The sequence below is a fragment of the Salvelinus sp. IW2-2015 genome, linkage group LG17 (genome assembly GCF_002910315.2).
Source record: "Salvelinus sp. IW2-2015 linkage group LG17, ASM291031v2, whole genome shotgun sequence".
Taxonomy (NCBI): domain Eukaryota; kingdom Metazoa; phylum Chordata; class Actinopteri; order Salmoniformes; family Salmonidae; genus Salvelinus; species Salvelinus sp. IW2-2015.
The window spans coordinates 39,503,370-39,520,120 of record NC_036857.1 but is presented as its reverse complement, the minus strand read 5'-3'; the positions used below and the strand labels follow the sequence as shown (position 1 = coordinate 39,520,120).

General features: G+C 43.7%; 1 protein-coding gene across 1 annotated transcript in view; it reads left to right on the top strand.

Moving 5' to 3' along the window:
- Positions 1 to 16,751, top strand: part of ccdc186 (coiled-coil domain-containing protein 186) — a 114,876-nt gene that overhangs the window by 59,719 nt on the left and 38,406 nt on the right. Inside the window, exons 11-12 of the mRNA XM_024005179.2 lie at positions 580 to 835; positions 8,062 to 8,251. Of these exons, the coding sequence (XP_023860947.1) occupies positions 580 to 835; positions 8,062 to 8,251 (446 nt within the window). The remainder of the gene's footprint in view (positions 1 to 579; positions 836 to 8,061; positions 8,252 to 16,751) is intronic.

Sequence of the window (16,751 nt, the reverse complement as noted above, 5' to 3'; positions counted from 1 at the left end):
TATAAAAAAAATCACACACACACACACACACACACACACACACAGACAGACTAGTCGGTTGATCTTGTATTGCTTGCCTCTGCACCGTTTGGCTGATTCTAGTGTGTGACCTTGTGAATGAATGCCAATTCTCCGAAGTGGCATCCTGTCCTACCTCTCCCAATCCTCATTGATTCGACAGCACTTTTTAAAGGGAAACGCAACACAGTAGAGGTTGACCTTCCATCCCATATTTTTTCACCTGTCAAAGCATTCTTTGGACAAATAAATGGGCCATAGGAAAGGGAGCAACTTGGCTGTCACTGTCCGTATTGACATCCCTGTGCACTAGTCCACACGTACACTTCTGAGGGCACACTGACTTATGGTGTGTGTGTGTGTGTGTGTGTCTTACTAGCACTGATTTTGCTGATAGCTGCTTTGAGGAATTGCAATGACTGTGATTTTGTATGAAATGTGGTTTTCTCACATACCTTAGTTGAATGCACTGTGACTGTAAATCGCTACAAATTATTGTCTGCGAGATAAAAAAAAAAAAAAGTTTTTAAATGTGCTGTGCGTGCAATGTGTCTTCCTCAGGGACGAGCATGAGATGGTCAGTCTACGCGAGGAGGTGGAGAGTGTGAACGTCCAGAACGGCGACCTCCAGCTGGATGTGCAAGGCAGCCGGGAGCGGGAGGCTGAGCTCTTGGGCTTCACGGAGAAGCTAAGCAGCAAGAACGCCCAGCTGCAGTCGGAGAGCAATGGCCTACAGGCCCAGTTGGACCGACTGGGAACCAACTCCATGGAGCTGCAGTGCCGTCTGGACGAGACGCAGACAGCACTGGCCGACCAGGTGAGTCGACACAACACAGACTATTGTTTTCAATGTTCTTGTCATTTTTGATTCTGAGGTTTTCAAGGTTATTTCAGGTAGTACTTTTTTCCCAGGGGAAACGAAACAATGATCAAACTGACTATAATAGAACAGAAGAAAACAGAATAGAAAGAGAAAATGCATAGTACAACACACGCACAGTACAAAAAGGACAGCAATATTCAATTACCTACAGAGAAAGAGKCCAAAAAGTACTGGCTCCCATTCTTTCCTTTTTTTTTGTTAAGGCCCAGTGCATTTAAAAACGTGATTTGCTTGTGTTTTATATACAGTACCAGTCAAAAGTTTGGACTCATTACTCATTCAAGTTTTTATTTTATTTTTATTTTTTACTATTTTCTACATTGTAGAATAATAGTGAAGACATCAACACTATGGAATAACACATATGGAATCATGTAGTTAACCAAAAATCAAAATATGTTTTAGATTTGAGATTGTTCAAAGTAGACACCCTTTGCCTTGATGACAGATTTGCACACTCTTGGCATTCTCTCAACCAGCTTCATGAGGTAGTCACCTGGAATGCATTTCAATTAACAGGTGTGCCTTGTTAAAAGTTAATTTGTGGAAMTTCTTTCCTCCATAATGCTTCCTTCAACCAGCTTCACCTGGAATGCTTTTCCAACAGTCTTGAAGGAGTTCCCACACATGCTGAGCACTTGTTGGCTGCTTTTCCTTCACTCTGCGGTCCAACTCGTCCCAAACCATCTCAATTAAGTTGAGTTCGGGTGATTGTGGAGGCCAGGCCATCTGATGCAGCAGTCCATCACTCTCCTTCTTGGTCATATTGCTCTTACACAGCCTGGAGGTGTGTTGGGTCATTGTCCTGTTGAAAAACAAATGATAGTCCCACTAAGCGCAAACCAGATGGGATGACGTATCACTGCAGAATGCTGTGGTAGCCATGATGGTTAAGTGTGRCTTGAATTCTAAATAWATCACAGACAGTGTCACCAGCAAAGCACCATCACACCTCCTCCTCCATGCTTCACGGTGAGAACCACACATGCGGAGATCATCTGTTCACCTACTCTGCATCTCACAAAGACACTGCGTTTGGAAACAAAAATCTCAAATTTGGACTCATCAGACCAAAGGACCGATTTCCACCAGTCTAATGTCCATTGCTTGTGTTTCTTGGCCCAAGCAAGTCTCTTCTTCTTCTTATTGGTGTTCTTTAGTAGTGGTTTCTTTGCAGCAATTCGACCATGAATGCCTGCTCACGCAGTCTCCTCTGAACAGTTGATGTTGAGATGTGTCTGTTACTTGAACTCTGTGAAGCATTTATTTGGGCTGCAATCTGAGGTGCAGTTAACTCTAATTAACTTATCCTCTACTGCAGAGGTAACTCTGGGTCTTCCTTTCCTGTGGCGGCCCTCATGAGAGCCAGTTTCATCATAGTGCCTGATTGTTTTTGCGACAGCACTTGAAGAAAATGTGAAGTTCTTAAAATTTTCCGAATTGACTGACCTTCATGTCTTAAAGTAATGATGGCCTGCCGTGTCTCTTTGCTTCAGAGCGCGACGTGTGTTGTTGTTGAACGCCGAAACCTGAACTAGAGACCTCGGTTTAAAAGCTGACAGAGTTTTTATATACTTTTATTTTATTTTGGATCCTGTGGCTCTGTTGGGGTTAGTTGCTGTGAGCGCTGCAGTCTGTCCCGGGATCCTGCCAGATTCGGCATAGGGGTAGAGACCCGAAAGCCCAGCTGGCTCGGCGGTCTCAAATGGAGGTCGCTATTGAACATTTCCAGCGCTGCGGMAGCATTGTTTACTTTGCTTTGTTCCCGGGACATTGTGGACCGCTCTGACTTTCAATGTACCAACTGCTGCTTGCGGAGGACTACAGGTGCGAAGTGGCACCTCTTACCAAGCAAGTAGCTAACCTACACAAGGGTGGGGAATCCACTGGGGAACTGGGGAATCCACGCCTGCCTACCTTTTCTTTTTCTTCCACCCCAGTAGCCGGATTCCGCTCTGGTCTGGTGGAAGTTTCGCCGCCGTGTTAGCTCTCCACAAACGACTGGCCGGTGCTCAGCAGGATTCCAATCCGAAGGGGTCTCCCCCTTCCCTGGAAAACGGAGCTGTTCTCGACCCAACCAACCAGCCGTGGAGGTCCATCACTCGCCGTGGAAGTCGAAGAAAACATCCTCTGGCAACGGGGGATGTTGAGCCCATATCTGACACAGACCAGAAACAGCTTTGCCGCCCTGGATCCAGAGGTTCTGGCGCCTTCTTCCCTGGGGGCTTCCCATTCAAGATCAGATATGGAGGTACCTGCATCTTTGTCCTCGGTTCTGTCTCCCTCACCGGTGGCTTCTACCTCAGGTTCAGATCTTCGGAGCTCCCACCCTCATCAGACCGTGAGGCTGCCTTAGAGACCGGCTCATTCAACATCACCAGCTGTCATCATAGGCAGCTCTATGGTGATAAACATCTTGCTTCRCAAGGCAAAATCCCTGTGCTACCCAGGATAACGAGTGCAGGACCTCGCAAGGCTGCTTCCGATTGTTCTACGACAGATGCCGGGAGTTGACACTGTTGTAGTCCATGTGGGGTCAAACGACATAAGGAGGGCTAGCTCGGAAGTTTGGAAAATTGATTTTAAGGAACTGATTTTAGCATTAAAACACTCCAAAACACGGCCAATCATTTCAGGTCCAGTGCCATCGTTGGGCCACGGGTGTGAAAGATTCAGCAGACTGCTGGCATTACACATCTGGCTTAAAGACTACTGTAGCTCTGCTGGTGTCACTTTTATAGATAACTTTGACACCTTCTGGAAACAGAAGATACTCTACAGGAATGAGGGAGTCCATCAAAATCATTATGGCTCCTGGACTCTGTCCACACATTTCAYGGCTGCGTTGATACAATGACTTTTCAATAATTTATTAAGAAGCCATTTTTGTTTAATTTTTACTATTTTAATTGAAAACAGTCAAAGTAAGGTACTTAGTTGTTTCTCAAAAATTATTTGATATTGAGATAAAAACGGCTGCAGTGAACCTTTAAAGGAAAGATTCACGTTTTTATTTTTATGTTATATAGTTTTTGTGCGTCTCTGAATGATGATCTATCGATTCCCGGTTCATTTCATGTTTTCATGTGTATCTGAGCTATTGGCCATTAAAGGAATTTCAAGCAGGCAGATATACAATTTTATCCCCGATGTCCTTACACAGCTATCTGGTCTTGGCATTGTGGAGAGGTTGGAGTCTGTTTGATTGAGTGTGTGCACAGGTGTCTTTTATACAGGTAACGAGTTCAAACAGGTGCAGTTAATACAGGTAATGAGTGGAGAACAGGAGGGCTTCTTAAAGAAAAACTAACAGGTCTGTGAGAGCCGGAATTCTTACTGGTTGGTAGGTGATGAAATACTTATGTCATGCAATAAAATGCAAATTAATTTACTTAAAAATCATACAATGTGATTTTCTGGATTCCGTCTCTCACAGTTGAAGTGTACCTATGATAAGAATTACAGACCTCTACATGCTTTGTAAGTAGGAAAACCTGCAAAATCGGCAGTGTATCAAATACTTCTTCTCCCCACTGTATGTTGTGTGACAAAAMACGTTTTTCTYTKMTTTCATATTATGCTCTATCGTTTATTTCTTTGTGTTGCAAATTACACTCTTTACGGCAATATRTTTTGTCAATTGGACGACGCTTTGCGTTCTTCCACACCTCCCGTGTAGAAGGAAATTTGCAACACAAACAAACATTGACGAGAGTGAATGTGACACAGAGCATGGAGACACGGAAACATGGTTTTAAGCTCGTACCTTAAAGAGGGGCTATTTCGGTCGCATGGATGTGGTTTGGGTATGAAAAGTCATGGACCAGAAAACCGTCCTCTGCAAAGTATGCTGCAGGCCGGTCCCGACAACAGGCTCAAACACCACTAACCTCTTACCACRTACGCAAGTATCATGTGAAACAGTACAGTCGAGTGCTCAAAACAACCCCCAACTCAGATGTTGCAAGAGTCTTTTGCCCGCGGCACACCATATGGCAAAGAATCACGAAGATGGAAGGAGATAACAGCTGCCGTTACAACTTACATCTGCAGAGACAAGGCCCCAATTTACACGGCCGAGAAACAGGGGTTTCATGAGTTGGTGCGAACACTCGACCCAAGGCACCAAATGCAAATTGATATGTGACACGTATTAATGCCAAAATAACATGCAAAACAGGCAAGCCCCCCCCAAAAATATATATATATATTTTATGCCTATATTTATTTTGTTTGCAACTATAGTTAAAGTGTTTTCTAATGACCTTTTTAGATTTTATACATTCATATTTTATATTTTGCACAATGGTTCTAAATAAAGATTCTAAATAAAATGATAAATAATCAAATATGACTAAGTACCTTTTATTTGTTAAATATAATTCAAAATGTAACAAGAAATTGTCCTTTACATGTGGTCATTTTATATAAACTATTTATTCAGTGAATTTACAGAAAATGTGCTATATTGTGATATGTATCGTTATCGGGATATGAAATAACCTATATCGGGATATGAGATTTTGGCCGTATCGCCCAGCCCTACCATGTAGAATGGGGCCATGGACTCATGCTGCTTACGTCAATTCCTGACTACCATCAGAATGATGCAACAGGAACCGGGATTCGTCGGACAAGGCAATGTTTTTCCACTCAATMSTCCAGTGCTGGTGATCGCGTGACCACTGGAGCTGCTTYTTCTTGTTTTTAGCTGGTAGGGGTGGAACCTTGTGAGGTCTGCAATAGCCCATCTGTGACAAGGACGAGTTGTGTGTTCCGAGATGCTGTTCTGCACACCACTGTTGTACTGMGTTGTTATTTGGCTGTTTGTGGCCTGCCTATTAGCTTCCACGATTCTTTCCATTCTCCTTAMACTGCTCATCAACAAGCTGTTTTTGTCCACAAGACTGCCGCCGACTGGCATACACYCGTTTAGCATCTCCAGGCCTCTATGCATACAAGCTGCATACAAGCAGCTGATGTGCACCTTTGGAACATCTACATCTACTTGAAGGAAAACTGAAAGAGACTCTGCTTATAAACAGGGCAAGYGGACCGGGGACAATAGTTTGGTTAAACAGTACAAATATGACTTACGGAGATCGATCATGATGGAGAAATACAAGCATAGGGACAGTGGAGGAGCGATTCAGCGGATTGGACACAAGGCCTATGTGGCAGGGGCTCCTAACGATCACGGTATAAAAAAAGAAAGCCATCCACATCACGGACATGTTGAATCTCTCCCTAGCTCAGGCCGCTATAACCACCTGCATCAAGATGTCCACTATCATCCCCCTGCCCAAAAAAGGGAGAGTAACTGAACTGAATGACTACCGACCAGTAGCACGCACTTCTGTCATGAAGTGCTTCGAGAGACTAGTCAAAGATCATACCGCCTCCCTCCCCAACACACTCGACCCTCTCCAATTCGGCTACCGCACTGACAGATGCACGAACAATGCAATCGCAATTGCACTACACACTGCCCTTACCACCTGTACAAAATGAATGCATATGTAAGGATGCTGTTCATCGACTACAGCTCGGTCTTCAATACCATAGTGCCCTCCCTATAAGCTCATTACAAAGCGCACAGCCCTGGGTCTGAACTKCCTATGCAACTGGGTCCTGGACTTCCTGACGGGCCGCCCCCAGGTGGTGAATGTAGGCAATATTACCTCCGCGACACTGATTATCATCATGGGGACCCACAAGGGTGCGTCCTCAGTCCCCTCCTGTATTCCCTGTATACCCACGACTGCGTGGCCTCACACTGTTCCAACTTTATCATCAAGTTCGCTGATGACACGACAGTAGTAGGCCTGATCACRAACAATGACGAGACAGCCTAAAGGGAGGAGGTAGGCACTCTGAGTGGTGCCAGGTAAACAACCTCTTCCTCAACGTTAGCAAAACAAAGGAACTGAATGTGGACTTCAGGAGGAACCAGGCTGGACACGCCCCCATCCTCATCAACAAGGCAGCCGTGGAGACGGTCAATAACTTCAAATTCCTCGGCATACACATCTCAGAGAAGCTCAAATGCTCTAATCACACGGACACCGTTGTGAAGAAGGCACGACAGCGACTCTTCAACCTCAGGATCCTGAAGATCCTGAGGATCAAGCAACACAGCTTGCTACAGATGCTGGTTCAATACCCGTGCCGCCCGCCACACTGGCAACACTTTAAGGGGCATTGCACTAATAATGGCGCTGATCAGGGAAACGTTCCCGCAGTTCTGTTCTTAGTGCCAGTCTGCACGTTCAAACTAAAACAATGTAATGGCATCTTTATGCGTTGCGCCACTTATCTCCAATATATCGTCCATGTAAAAACCTGTCTGATCAGGATGAACAATATCTGGTAAAGCCTTTTTTATTCTATGTGCTATGCATTTCGCCAGGATTTTRGCATCACAACATTGAAGTGTAAGAGGCCTCCAGTTTTTTAAATGGACTGGATCTTTATACTTATCCTGTTTTAGTAGTTATGAAATCAGACCACCTTCTTGAGTACCTGTTGTAGGGTGGCTACTTTGAAGAATCTCAAATATAAAATATATTTTGATTTGTTTATCACTTTTTTGGTTACTACATGATTCCATGAGTTATTTCATAGTTTTTTTGTCTTCACTATTATTCTGCAATGTACAAAATTGAAAAAATAAAGAAAAAACCTTGAATGAGTAGGTGTCCAAACTTTTGACTGGTATATATTTTTTTTAAAGTTGAAAATGATTCCTGTACTGCCCGTTCCTGTGGATTGTCATTCCTATCCCGTCCTGTCCCGAAATGGACTTTAGAATTTCACTCTCATTGCTGCAGGAGTCTTAAGGGTCCCGCGGGACTCCCAAGGTAATATCAACCTTTAGCGGGAGGGCAAAGCATAATTTAACAATGCACTTATCTGTTCTACGAGTAGCCCAAGTCTTTAATTACAAGCGTTTGGGTTAGCTGCAACTTTAGTAACAATGGTTTTGAGAAACAGCTCAGATATAACAATGCTCCTATGAAGGTTTTAATGATTTAGGAAACAGGGCCCAAGGACTGCAGACCTTCAGAATTGGAGCTGAGCACCCCTGCCCTTAAAAAATGTGATTCTGTTTGTGTGTTTATCTTTTATTATCTGACTTGCATATTCACTGTATTTTGCAGACTCAGCGTCTCCGGAAGGAGGAGGCCCTGCGGCAGGATGAGGTCCAGGCTCTGCAGGCGGAGAGGGCCACACTGCAGATGGAGATGGCCCAGCTGAAGACCCGTGTGGAGGAGCAGAGGGACGAGTTGCATACCCAGAAGAGGAAACAGGCGGCCAACATCAAGGACCTGACAAAGCAGCTAACTCTAGGTCAGAAACCGTCCACAGTCTAACTACATAGTTGATGGTGCGTCAGATATCAACCACACTCAAATCAAGATGTTACCACAAGGTTAGAAACCTTCCATGTTTCAGACCTGGGTTCAATTACATGTGTAGTGAAATATTTATTATTTAAACACTTATTTTCTAATATTGTTGCCAAGTTAGCTATTTATATTTTAAAATTAAAATAAAATTCTATTGCCAATTACCGTCATCCAAAATTCCATGACCATCACAGCCCTAGTTATGGTTTGTATCCCCGGTTCTCTGAAGGAGACATCACACTATGGGAAATGGCCTTGTGCGGGTCATTCTCTGAAGACATATTCAATCTCGCCTAACTAAGGGATTTGCGGGTGTAAGCCTTGCCTGCCTATACTGTATAACACTTCCCAAGCCATGGTTCCCTCATGCAAGTCGTGCAAGAGGGTCAATCTGGTGAGAAGTCTCCCTCAGCTCTTTCGGGGGAACCGGCAGGTAGCTTAGCTTAGTGGTTAAGAGCGTTGGGCCGGTAACCAAAAGGTTGCTCGCTGGTTCAAATCCCCAAGGCGGCAAGGTGGAACACTGCCCTTGAGCAGTTAACAGTTCACCTCCAACAGTAACTGGTCCCTGTGCGCTGACTACGGAACACTTGCAAAACGCCCTGATTGCCAATAGCCTGTTTCCTGTGAAGCTTGTGTTGTGTTACAAGGTAATGTACCTGATCCATCCTACTCAGCTCCAGCGCCAAAGACTGTGTGCGCTAGGGAGGGCACAGTAACGCCCAGACGATAGAACCTCACAAAGGTGTGAGGGGAAGCCCAACTAGCCGCCGCACAAATCTCAGAGGAGGAGATGCCCCTGAACAGTGTCCATGAAGTAGCAATTCCAGTGGAATGCTCCCTGACGCCCAGGGAGACTGCAGTCCCCAACAACTGTACACCTTGGCGATAGCCTCCACTAACCAATGGGAAAGGCGTTGTTTGGATGAAGCCCTACCCTGAGCAGGGTTGGCAAGCAATCAAACAATTGGTCAAACAATATCCCAAGTATAAATACAGTAATGTACACACACACTTAAGGGTAAAAACATTTTTTTCAGCAAAATAGTGTTTTTTAGACAACTTGGTGTTTTTTTTCTGCATAGAAAAGTATTGGGCGGACCATCTAGGTGTCAATAAAAAAAATAAAAAAAATGACAAAAAATTAACAAGGTTTCCATGTAAACATAAACAGCTAAACCAGATAGAAAGTATTTAGAAAAGTTAAAACTTTTTTGGGCGACCTGACCAAATTCACATAGAAATCGGAGTTTTAGATCTGATCTGTTGGATGTACCGCCAAATTCTCGTTGGTTATGGTAGAGAAATGAACATTCAATTCTCTGGCAACAGCTCTGGTGGACATTCCTGCAGTCAGCATGGCAATTGCACTCTTCCTCAACTTTGGCATTGTGTTGTGACATAACTACACATTTTAATCGGCTTCATGATATGCCACACCTGTCAGGTGGATGGATTATCTTGGCAAAGGAMAAATGCTCACTAACAGGGATGTAAACACATTTTTGCACAAAATTTGATTAGAAATAAGCGTATGGACATTTTCTTGGATCTTTTATTTCAGCTCATGAGACATGTCAACACTTTACATGTTGCATTTATATTTTTGTTCAGTGTAGCTTTTAAAACCACAATTCTCTCAGCTCCATGACAAAATGTGTAGAATTTGAGGAAATTAGGTTTAAAACAGCAAAATGTGTTCTTCCCTGCCAAAATGGGGGTGGGGGGGCTCTAAAATGTTATTTCCCAGGTCCCGGACTYAATTTGCAGCCCACCTCCCCACTTGAGCCCTGTCATGACATACCTGAACCACCTATTGAGATATATATTTTGTTAAGTAAATCGGTTGATAAATTAGGTGAAAAGGAGACTGGAGTGCGTCTTTAAAATCCACCGTTTCTGGGGGTTCAAAGTGATGGGGGGGGGGGTCTACTAGGCTAACATGGAATAGTGAGTGTTGCACAGTATACCGAAACATGAAATAGAATTTGAAAAACGGTTCGGTACTAGAATTGCTGTAACTTTCGGTACTGCTGTCACGTCATGTACGAATTGAGTACATCTAAATGTAAATGTAAAATGAGTCTGTCTAGTAATTTGTCTGAATGTTCTCATGGGAGCAGTAGCTAGCCAGGCTACTTGCAGATGATAGCGTGAGACACTTTTGAGAAGCAAGGAGAGAGGAGAGATAAATTGCGAACAGCATGGCTTCTTCTAATMWAAACATCGTGCCTTTATGTCCGAAGTTTGACAAAACTGGCTGCAGAAGCGAACTATGGGATTACATTGATTACAGAGCTGATGAGGGCCAGCCCACAGAAACAACAAAGTAAAAACTGAACAACGCAGTGCGGTGCACGGACGGTTTAGTTCCAAAATGACATAGAAATCAATTTCACACATATGCATTGTAACATGTTATTCTACTAAATTATAATCCTTTTTGAGTGACAATAGCTAGGTTTCCGTCCAATTGGCGACAGATTGTTATGTAAATATTCTAAAATCTGCATAAAAAAACAGTGCGTGATGACGTAGTGCATACAAATAACTTTTGCGGTTAAATTCCCATGTACCAAATAAAAAATATAAGTTAAATGGGTTTCCATCGCATTTTCAACTCTACTGATGATTTTCCTCACAAAAATGTTGTGTTATGTAGTGAGTGCGCGCGCTGTTGGCTAGAGCGCACGTGTAGRCTACATGATGAGATTATTATGGACAAAAGAGCAAGATTATTTTTATTTGTCGAACGGCAGCCAGGCGTCAATGATCATGTCACCAGAATAAGACCCTCAATATTTATTGGAAATCAGCATTAAGCTTTCACCACCCTGTGAAGTTCATCATAACTTACATGCTTTCCTGACAAGTCATTGTGGGAGGATCCCACATGTCATCGCGTGATTGTAAGTTTACTTCGATATGATGGTTATTATATCAATATTTGTACATAAAAGTGTTTCCACCTATATTTCTCGCATAATTCATTTTAATGACACAAAAGATCCCATCTTGTCTAGCGTATTTTGTTTTGTCGACTTTTGGAAAGTTTACAGAATAATGTTCTGTTTCCATCAGGCCTGTCATAAAATGTTTTATCTGATATGTAGTTTACTCGCATAAAAAGTTTGGATGGAAAGCTGGTTATAGTCATGAACGTACATTCAGCATCACATTCATGTGAGAATTATAATGTGATTACACAACCCAAAGTAATGGGAAGTGCACTCATAACTTGACAGCAATATATTTAGACTACTTTGCATTTGTCTGGGCTTGCTAGCAGTAGCCACTAGCCAGCCAGCAGCCATGGGAGGAGCATTGCACCCTGGGAAGTGAAATGCACTCTGGGAATTATAGTATACTGTGTAAAATCGATTATATTTATATGGTGTGTAGACCATTGCAATATAGAAGCTTCAGAAATGAGCTTCAGTGTTGTCGTTTTGGAAGTAAACTATTCCTTTAATACATTAATTAGCTGAAATGAATCATAGGTCTAATTAAATGTAATTTGACCCAATATTATGGCCATCGATTAGCAAATGAACCCTGATATGTATCAAATTACATTTTAAACCGTTTCGATGTAATTGTACCATTATTTTGTCTGCTCTGAGTCCGATATGGTTTTGCATAAGGAAAATTTAAGGGCTTCTTCATTTATTTAATATGTTTTTTTTTTTGTTGCAATAAATTTCATATAGAATAGAAATTATATATATATATTTTTTCCCTACCTGTTATCAACATACACTGAGTATACAAAACAAACTGTTCTTTACATGACAGACTGACCAGGTGAATTCAGGTGAAAGATATGAACCCTTATTGATGTCACTTGTTAAATCCACTTCAATCAGTGTAGATGAAGGGGAAGAGACAGGTTAAAGAAGGATGTTTAAGCCTGGAGATAATTGAGACATGTGAATGGGCAAGACAAAAGATTTAAGTGCCTTTGAATGGGGTATGGTAGTAGGATCCAGGCACACCGGTTTGTGTCAAGAACGGGAARGCTGCTGGGTTTTTCACACTCAACAGTTTCTCGTGTGTATCAAGAATGGTCCACCACCCAAAGGACATCCAGCCAACTTGACACAGCTGTGGGAAGCAATGGCATCAACATGGGCCAGCATCCCTATGGAARGCTTTTGACACCTTGTAAAGGCATATTTTGACCGCAGTTGACAGGCCTCAGTGGATAGGGTCAAAAGCTTCAAGTTTCTTGGCGTGCACATTACTGAGGTCCTGAAATGGTCTCGCCACACCAACATCTTTGTGAAGAAGGCGCAACAGCACCTCTACAACCTCAGGCAGCTGAAGAAATTTGGCATGGCCCTAGACCGTCACGAACTTCTACAGATGCACCATTGAGAGTATTCTACAGGCTGCATCACCGCCTGGAATGGTTAACAGCTCCGCTCTCAACCGTATGGCTCTCCAGAGGATGGTGCAGGCAGTCCAACTCATCACCGGTGGTACTGCTTACCCTCCAGGTCATCTACAMCACCCGATGTCAAAGAAAGGCCAAGAAGATCATTAAGGACCTCAACCACCCAAGCCAKGGCCTGTTCACTCGGCTACCGTCCGACAGAAGGAGACGGTACAGGTGCATCAGAACTAAGACAGAGAGATAAAAAAACATATTCTATTACCAGGACTTCAGACAGTTTAACAGTCACCACTAGCCGGCCTCCGCCCAGTACCGTGCCCTGTGATGCACACTCACTCACACAAAACACACACACACAAGCTATCACACACACACACACGTCAAACTCAGAAACCTGTGCACACACACTTACATACACACTCACACTCGTGCGCACACACAGCCATTCCTGCGGTCTCATGATATAGAGACATTGAACCACTGGTCACTTCTGGTGTACATACGTATAGATTGCATTTGAGTACTGTTACAGTGTTATTTGGCTTGTTGATTGCATTTGTCCCGGCGTTCTTGATTTCTTGTATTTTTGTATATTTTTTTCTCCATATTTTAATTGTTTGACATTTMATTGCATTGTTAGGAGCTAGTAATATAAGTATTTCACTGCACCCTCCATAGCACCTGCTGAACTGCGTACTCATGTGATAACTTTTGATTTGATTAGTTGGCTACTAATACATCAAACTTGACAGTATATTAACTATATTCTATCTAACTAACTACCCAACGTTTATTGACTTGATTATTCACGTCATTCTTAGTTTAGCTGAGTGGGATAGTCGTTGTAGTTTTCAATGGACATTCGGGTGCTTTCGTAAATTGGCTCTTTATCTACTCCGATTTCAATGTACTAGACTAGAGCGCAGAACAACTGATGAATTTACGAGCGCTCAACACCTGATGAATATGGCCGGTGTCAGTAAACGTCGGCAAAAATGTGTAATTAAATTGTTGCCAGCAGTACAGTTTGTCACCAACGCTTTGGATAATATGAAAACTGCCTATCCAGCTTTGCTAGGCCGAGTAAAATGGTCAGAGTGCAAGCTAGCCAACATGAGCCAGTTAGCTTGGGTGCTTGACTGCTGTTGTTAGGMCAGAACGCTGGAATCAACCCTACTCCTTGGCTAGAGCGTCCAGTGTGCGCTCTGAGAGCGAAATGCTCWGAATTTACAAACGGACAATCTGACAACGCTCTGAATTTACAAACGCCCAGAGCGTACTCTGAGCGCACTCTGGCACTCCAGATTGAATTTAAGAACACACCCGAAGTTGTAAAATGTCTAGCTAGTAATTTGTTACCCTAACAAGCTAGCGAGATGTTGCATAGCAACAGCATGAACTTCCTGTAGACGGGCAAAGCGCTAGCACGCTCAACTGAAAGGATASTGTTCGTTTACAGTATACTAAAATTAACTAATAATATATAGTATGCAGTATATACTCATTAAGTATGTAGTATACAGTATGTTAGTATGGGTTTTCGAACACAGCTTTTGATTTGATTTGACMTACGGCTCCCTTGTGCATGTGAGCAACTTGTCCCGGGAAGGGACGGGGAACTGTCCGGCCTGGTGATGTTGTACCCACAATAAAAAATCTGGATATACCCCTACCAAAAACCCCTCGATGATCAGAGGTATCCATACAATGCTGTGAGAGCCTGTACTGCAGCATTCAATGTCAGCAGAACAAACCCCGACGACTCAGTGGCGCGCTACGCYTYCAAGGCAAGCAGGTGCAAGCTCCASAGTCCATTAGGGACGCAAAAAGACAACACAGACCCAAACTTGAATTGATGTTCGACAACTCAGACTCGTGAACACTATTGTTCCCTCCAAGCTTGACACCAAGCTCAGAGCCCTAGGTCTGGACACCACCCTTTGCAACTGGATCCAGGACTGCCTGACGGGCAGACAACAGGCGGTGAGGATTGCAACACCTCCTCCACACTGACTCTTAATACAGGGGCACCCCAGGAGTGTCCTCAGCCCTCTGCTGTACTCATTGTTCACCCACGACTGCGTGGCTTTGCACAACATCAAGTTTGCTGGCGACACCACGGTTGTAAGCCTGATAACCAACAACGACGAGTCAGCCTATAGGGAGGAGGTAGGTGAATTGGCATTGTTGTTCCAGGACTACAACCTCTCCTTTAACATCAGCATAACAAAAGTTTTGATTGTTGACTTCAGGAAGCAGAGGAGGGAACATGCTCCGATCCACATCAATGGGACTGCAGTAGAGAATCAGCAGTTTTAAGTTCCTCTGCGTCCACATCACCGAGGACTTAACATGTACCAACAACACCACCGCTCTTGTTAAGAGAGTGCAACAGTGTCGCTACTTCCTAAAGTGGCTGAATTGCTCGTCCAGGACGACAAGGCCCTCCAGCGGGTGGTGAAAACGGCCAAGTACATCACTGGGACCGTGCTCCCACCCTTCCAGGACATCTTCTCGAAATGTTGCCTGAGGAAGGCCCGCAGCATCAAGGACCCCACACACCCCAGCCACGAGCTGTTCACTCCCTTACTGTCGGGCAGACGGTATCGGAGCATGATGTCTGATACCAACAGGCTCAGAGACAGTTTTTATCTACAAGTCACCTCAACTTGCTCAGACTGCTGAACAATTGAACTGGACTGACCACCTGCTCTGATTTTCTGTACCTTAGCACACATGCAATCACTCATGCACACACCCACACAGACACACTCAGACATACACACCCACTCAGACATACACACACACCCACTCAGACATACACACACACCCACACAGACATATACACACACACCCACAACAGAACATATATCACACAAACCACACGACTATACACACAGCACCCATCACAACCCACACACACACACACACACAATCACCACACACACCACACACACACACACACACACACAACACACACACCTACCACTAGACCATTCAACACCCACACAGACTACAACACAGACATACACACAATAACACACAACACAACACACATCCACCACACACACACACACACACACACACACACACACATATACAGTGCCTTCCGGAAAGTATTGAACTTTTTTCAGCAAACAACAAAAATACTTTACAGACCCAATTCAAAAATTGATTTCTTTTTTTTCTTCATCAATCTACAAAACAATACCCCATAATGACAAAGCAAAAACAGGGTTTTAGGAACTTTTGCAAAAGTATTAATAATAAATAACTGTATAACCTTTTACACAAGTATTCGACCCTTTGCTATGAGACCTCGAAATTGAGCTCAGGGCATCTTGTTTCCATTGATCATCCTTGAGATGTTTCTACAACTTGATTGGAGTCCATCTGTGGTAAATTAAATTGATTGGACATGATTTGGAAAGGCACACACCTGTATATATAAGGTCCCACAGTTGACAGTGCATGTCAGAGCAAAAACCAAACCATGAGGTCCAAGGAATTGTCTGTAGAACTCCAAGACAGGATTGTGTCGAGTCACAGATCTGGGGAGGGAAGGGTAACAAAAAATGTCTGCAGTATTGAAGGTCCCCAAGAACACAGTGGCCTCCATCATTCTTAAATGGAAGAAGTTTGGAACAACCAAGACTCTTCCCAGAGCTGGCCACCCGGCCAAACTGAACAATCGGGGGAGAAGGGCCTTTGTCAGGGAGGTGACCAAGAACCTGATGGTCACTCTGACAGAGCTTCAGAGTTCCTCTGTGGAGATGGGAGAAACTTCCAGAAGGACAACTGTTTCTACAGCACTCCAGGAATCAGGCCAGACGGAAGCCACTCCTCAGTAAAAGGAACATGACAGCCTGCTTGGAGTTTGCCAAAAGGCACCTAAAGACCTAAAGGTCTGATGAAACAAAGATTGAACTCTGGCCTGCATGCCAAGTGTCACGTCTGGAAGAAACCTGGCACCATCCCTACGGTGAAGCATGGTGGTGGAAGCATCATGCTGTGGGAATGTTTTTCAGCAGAAGGGACTGGGAGACTA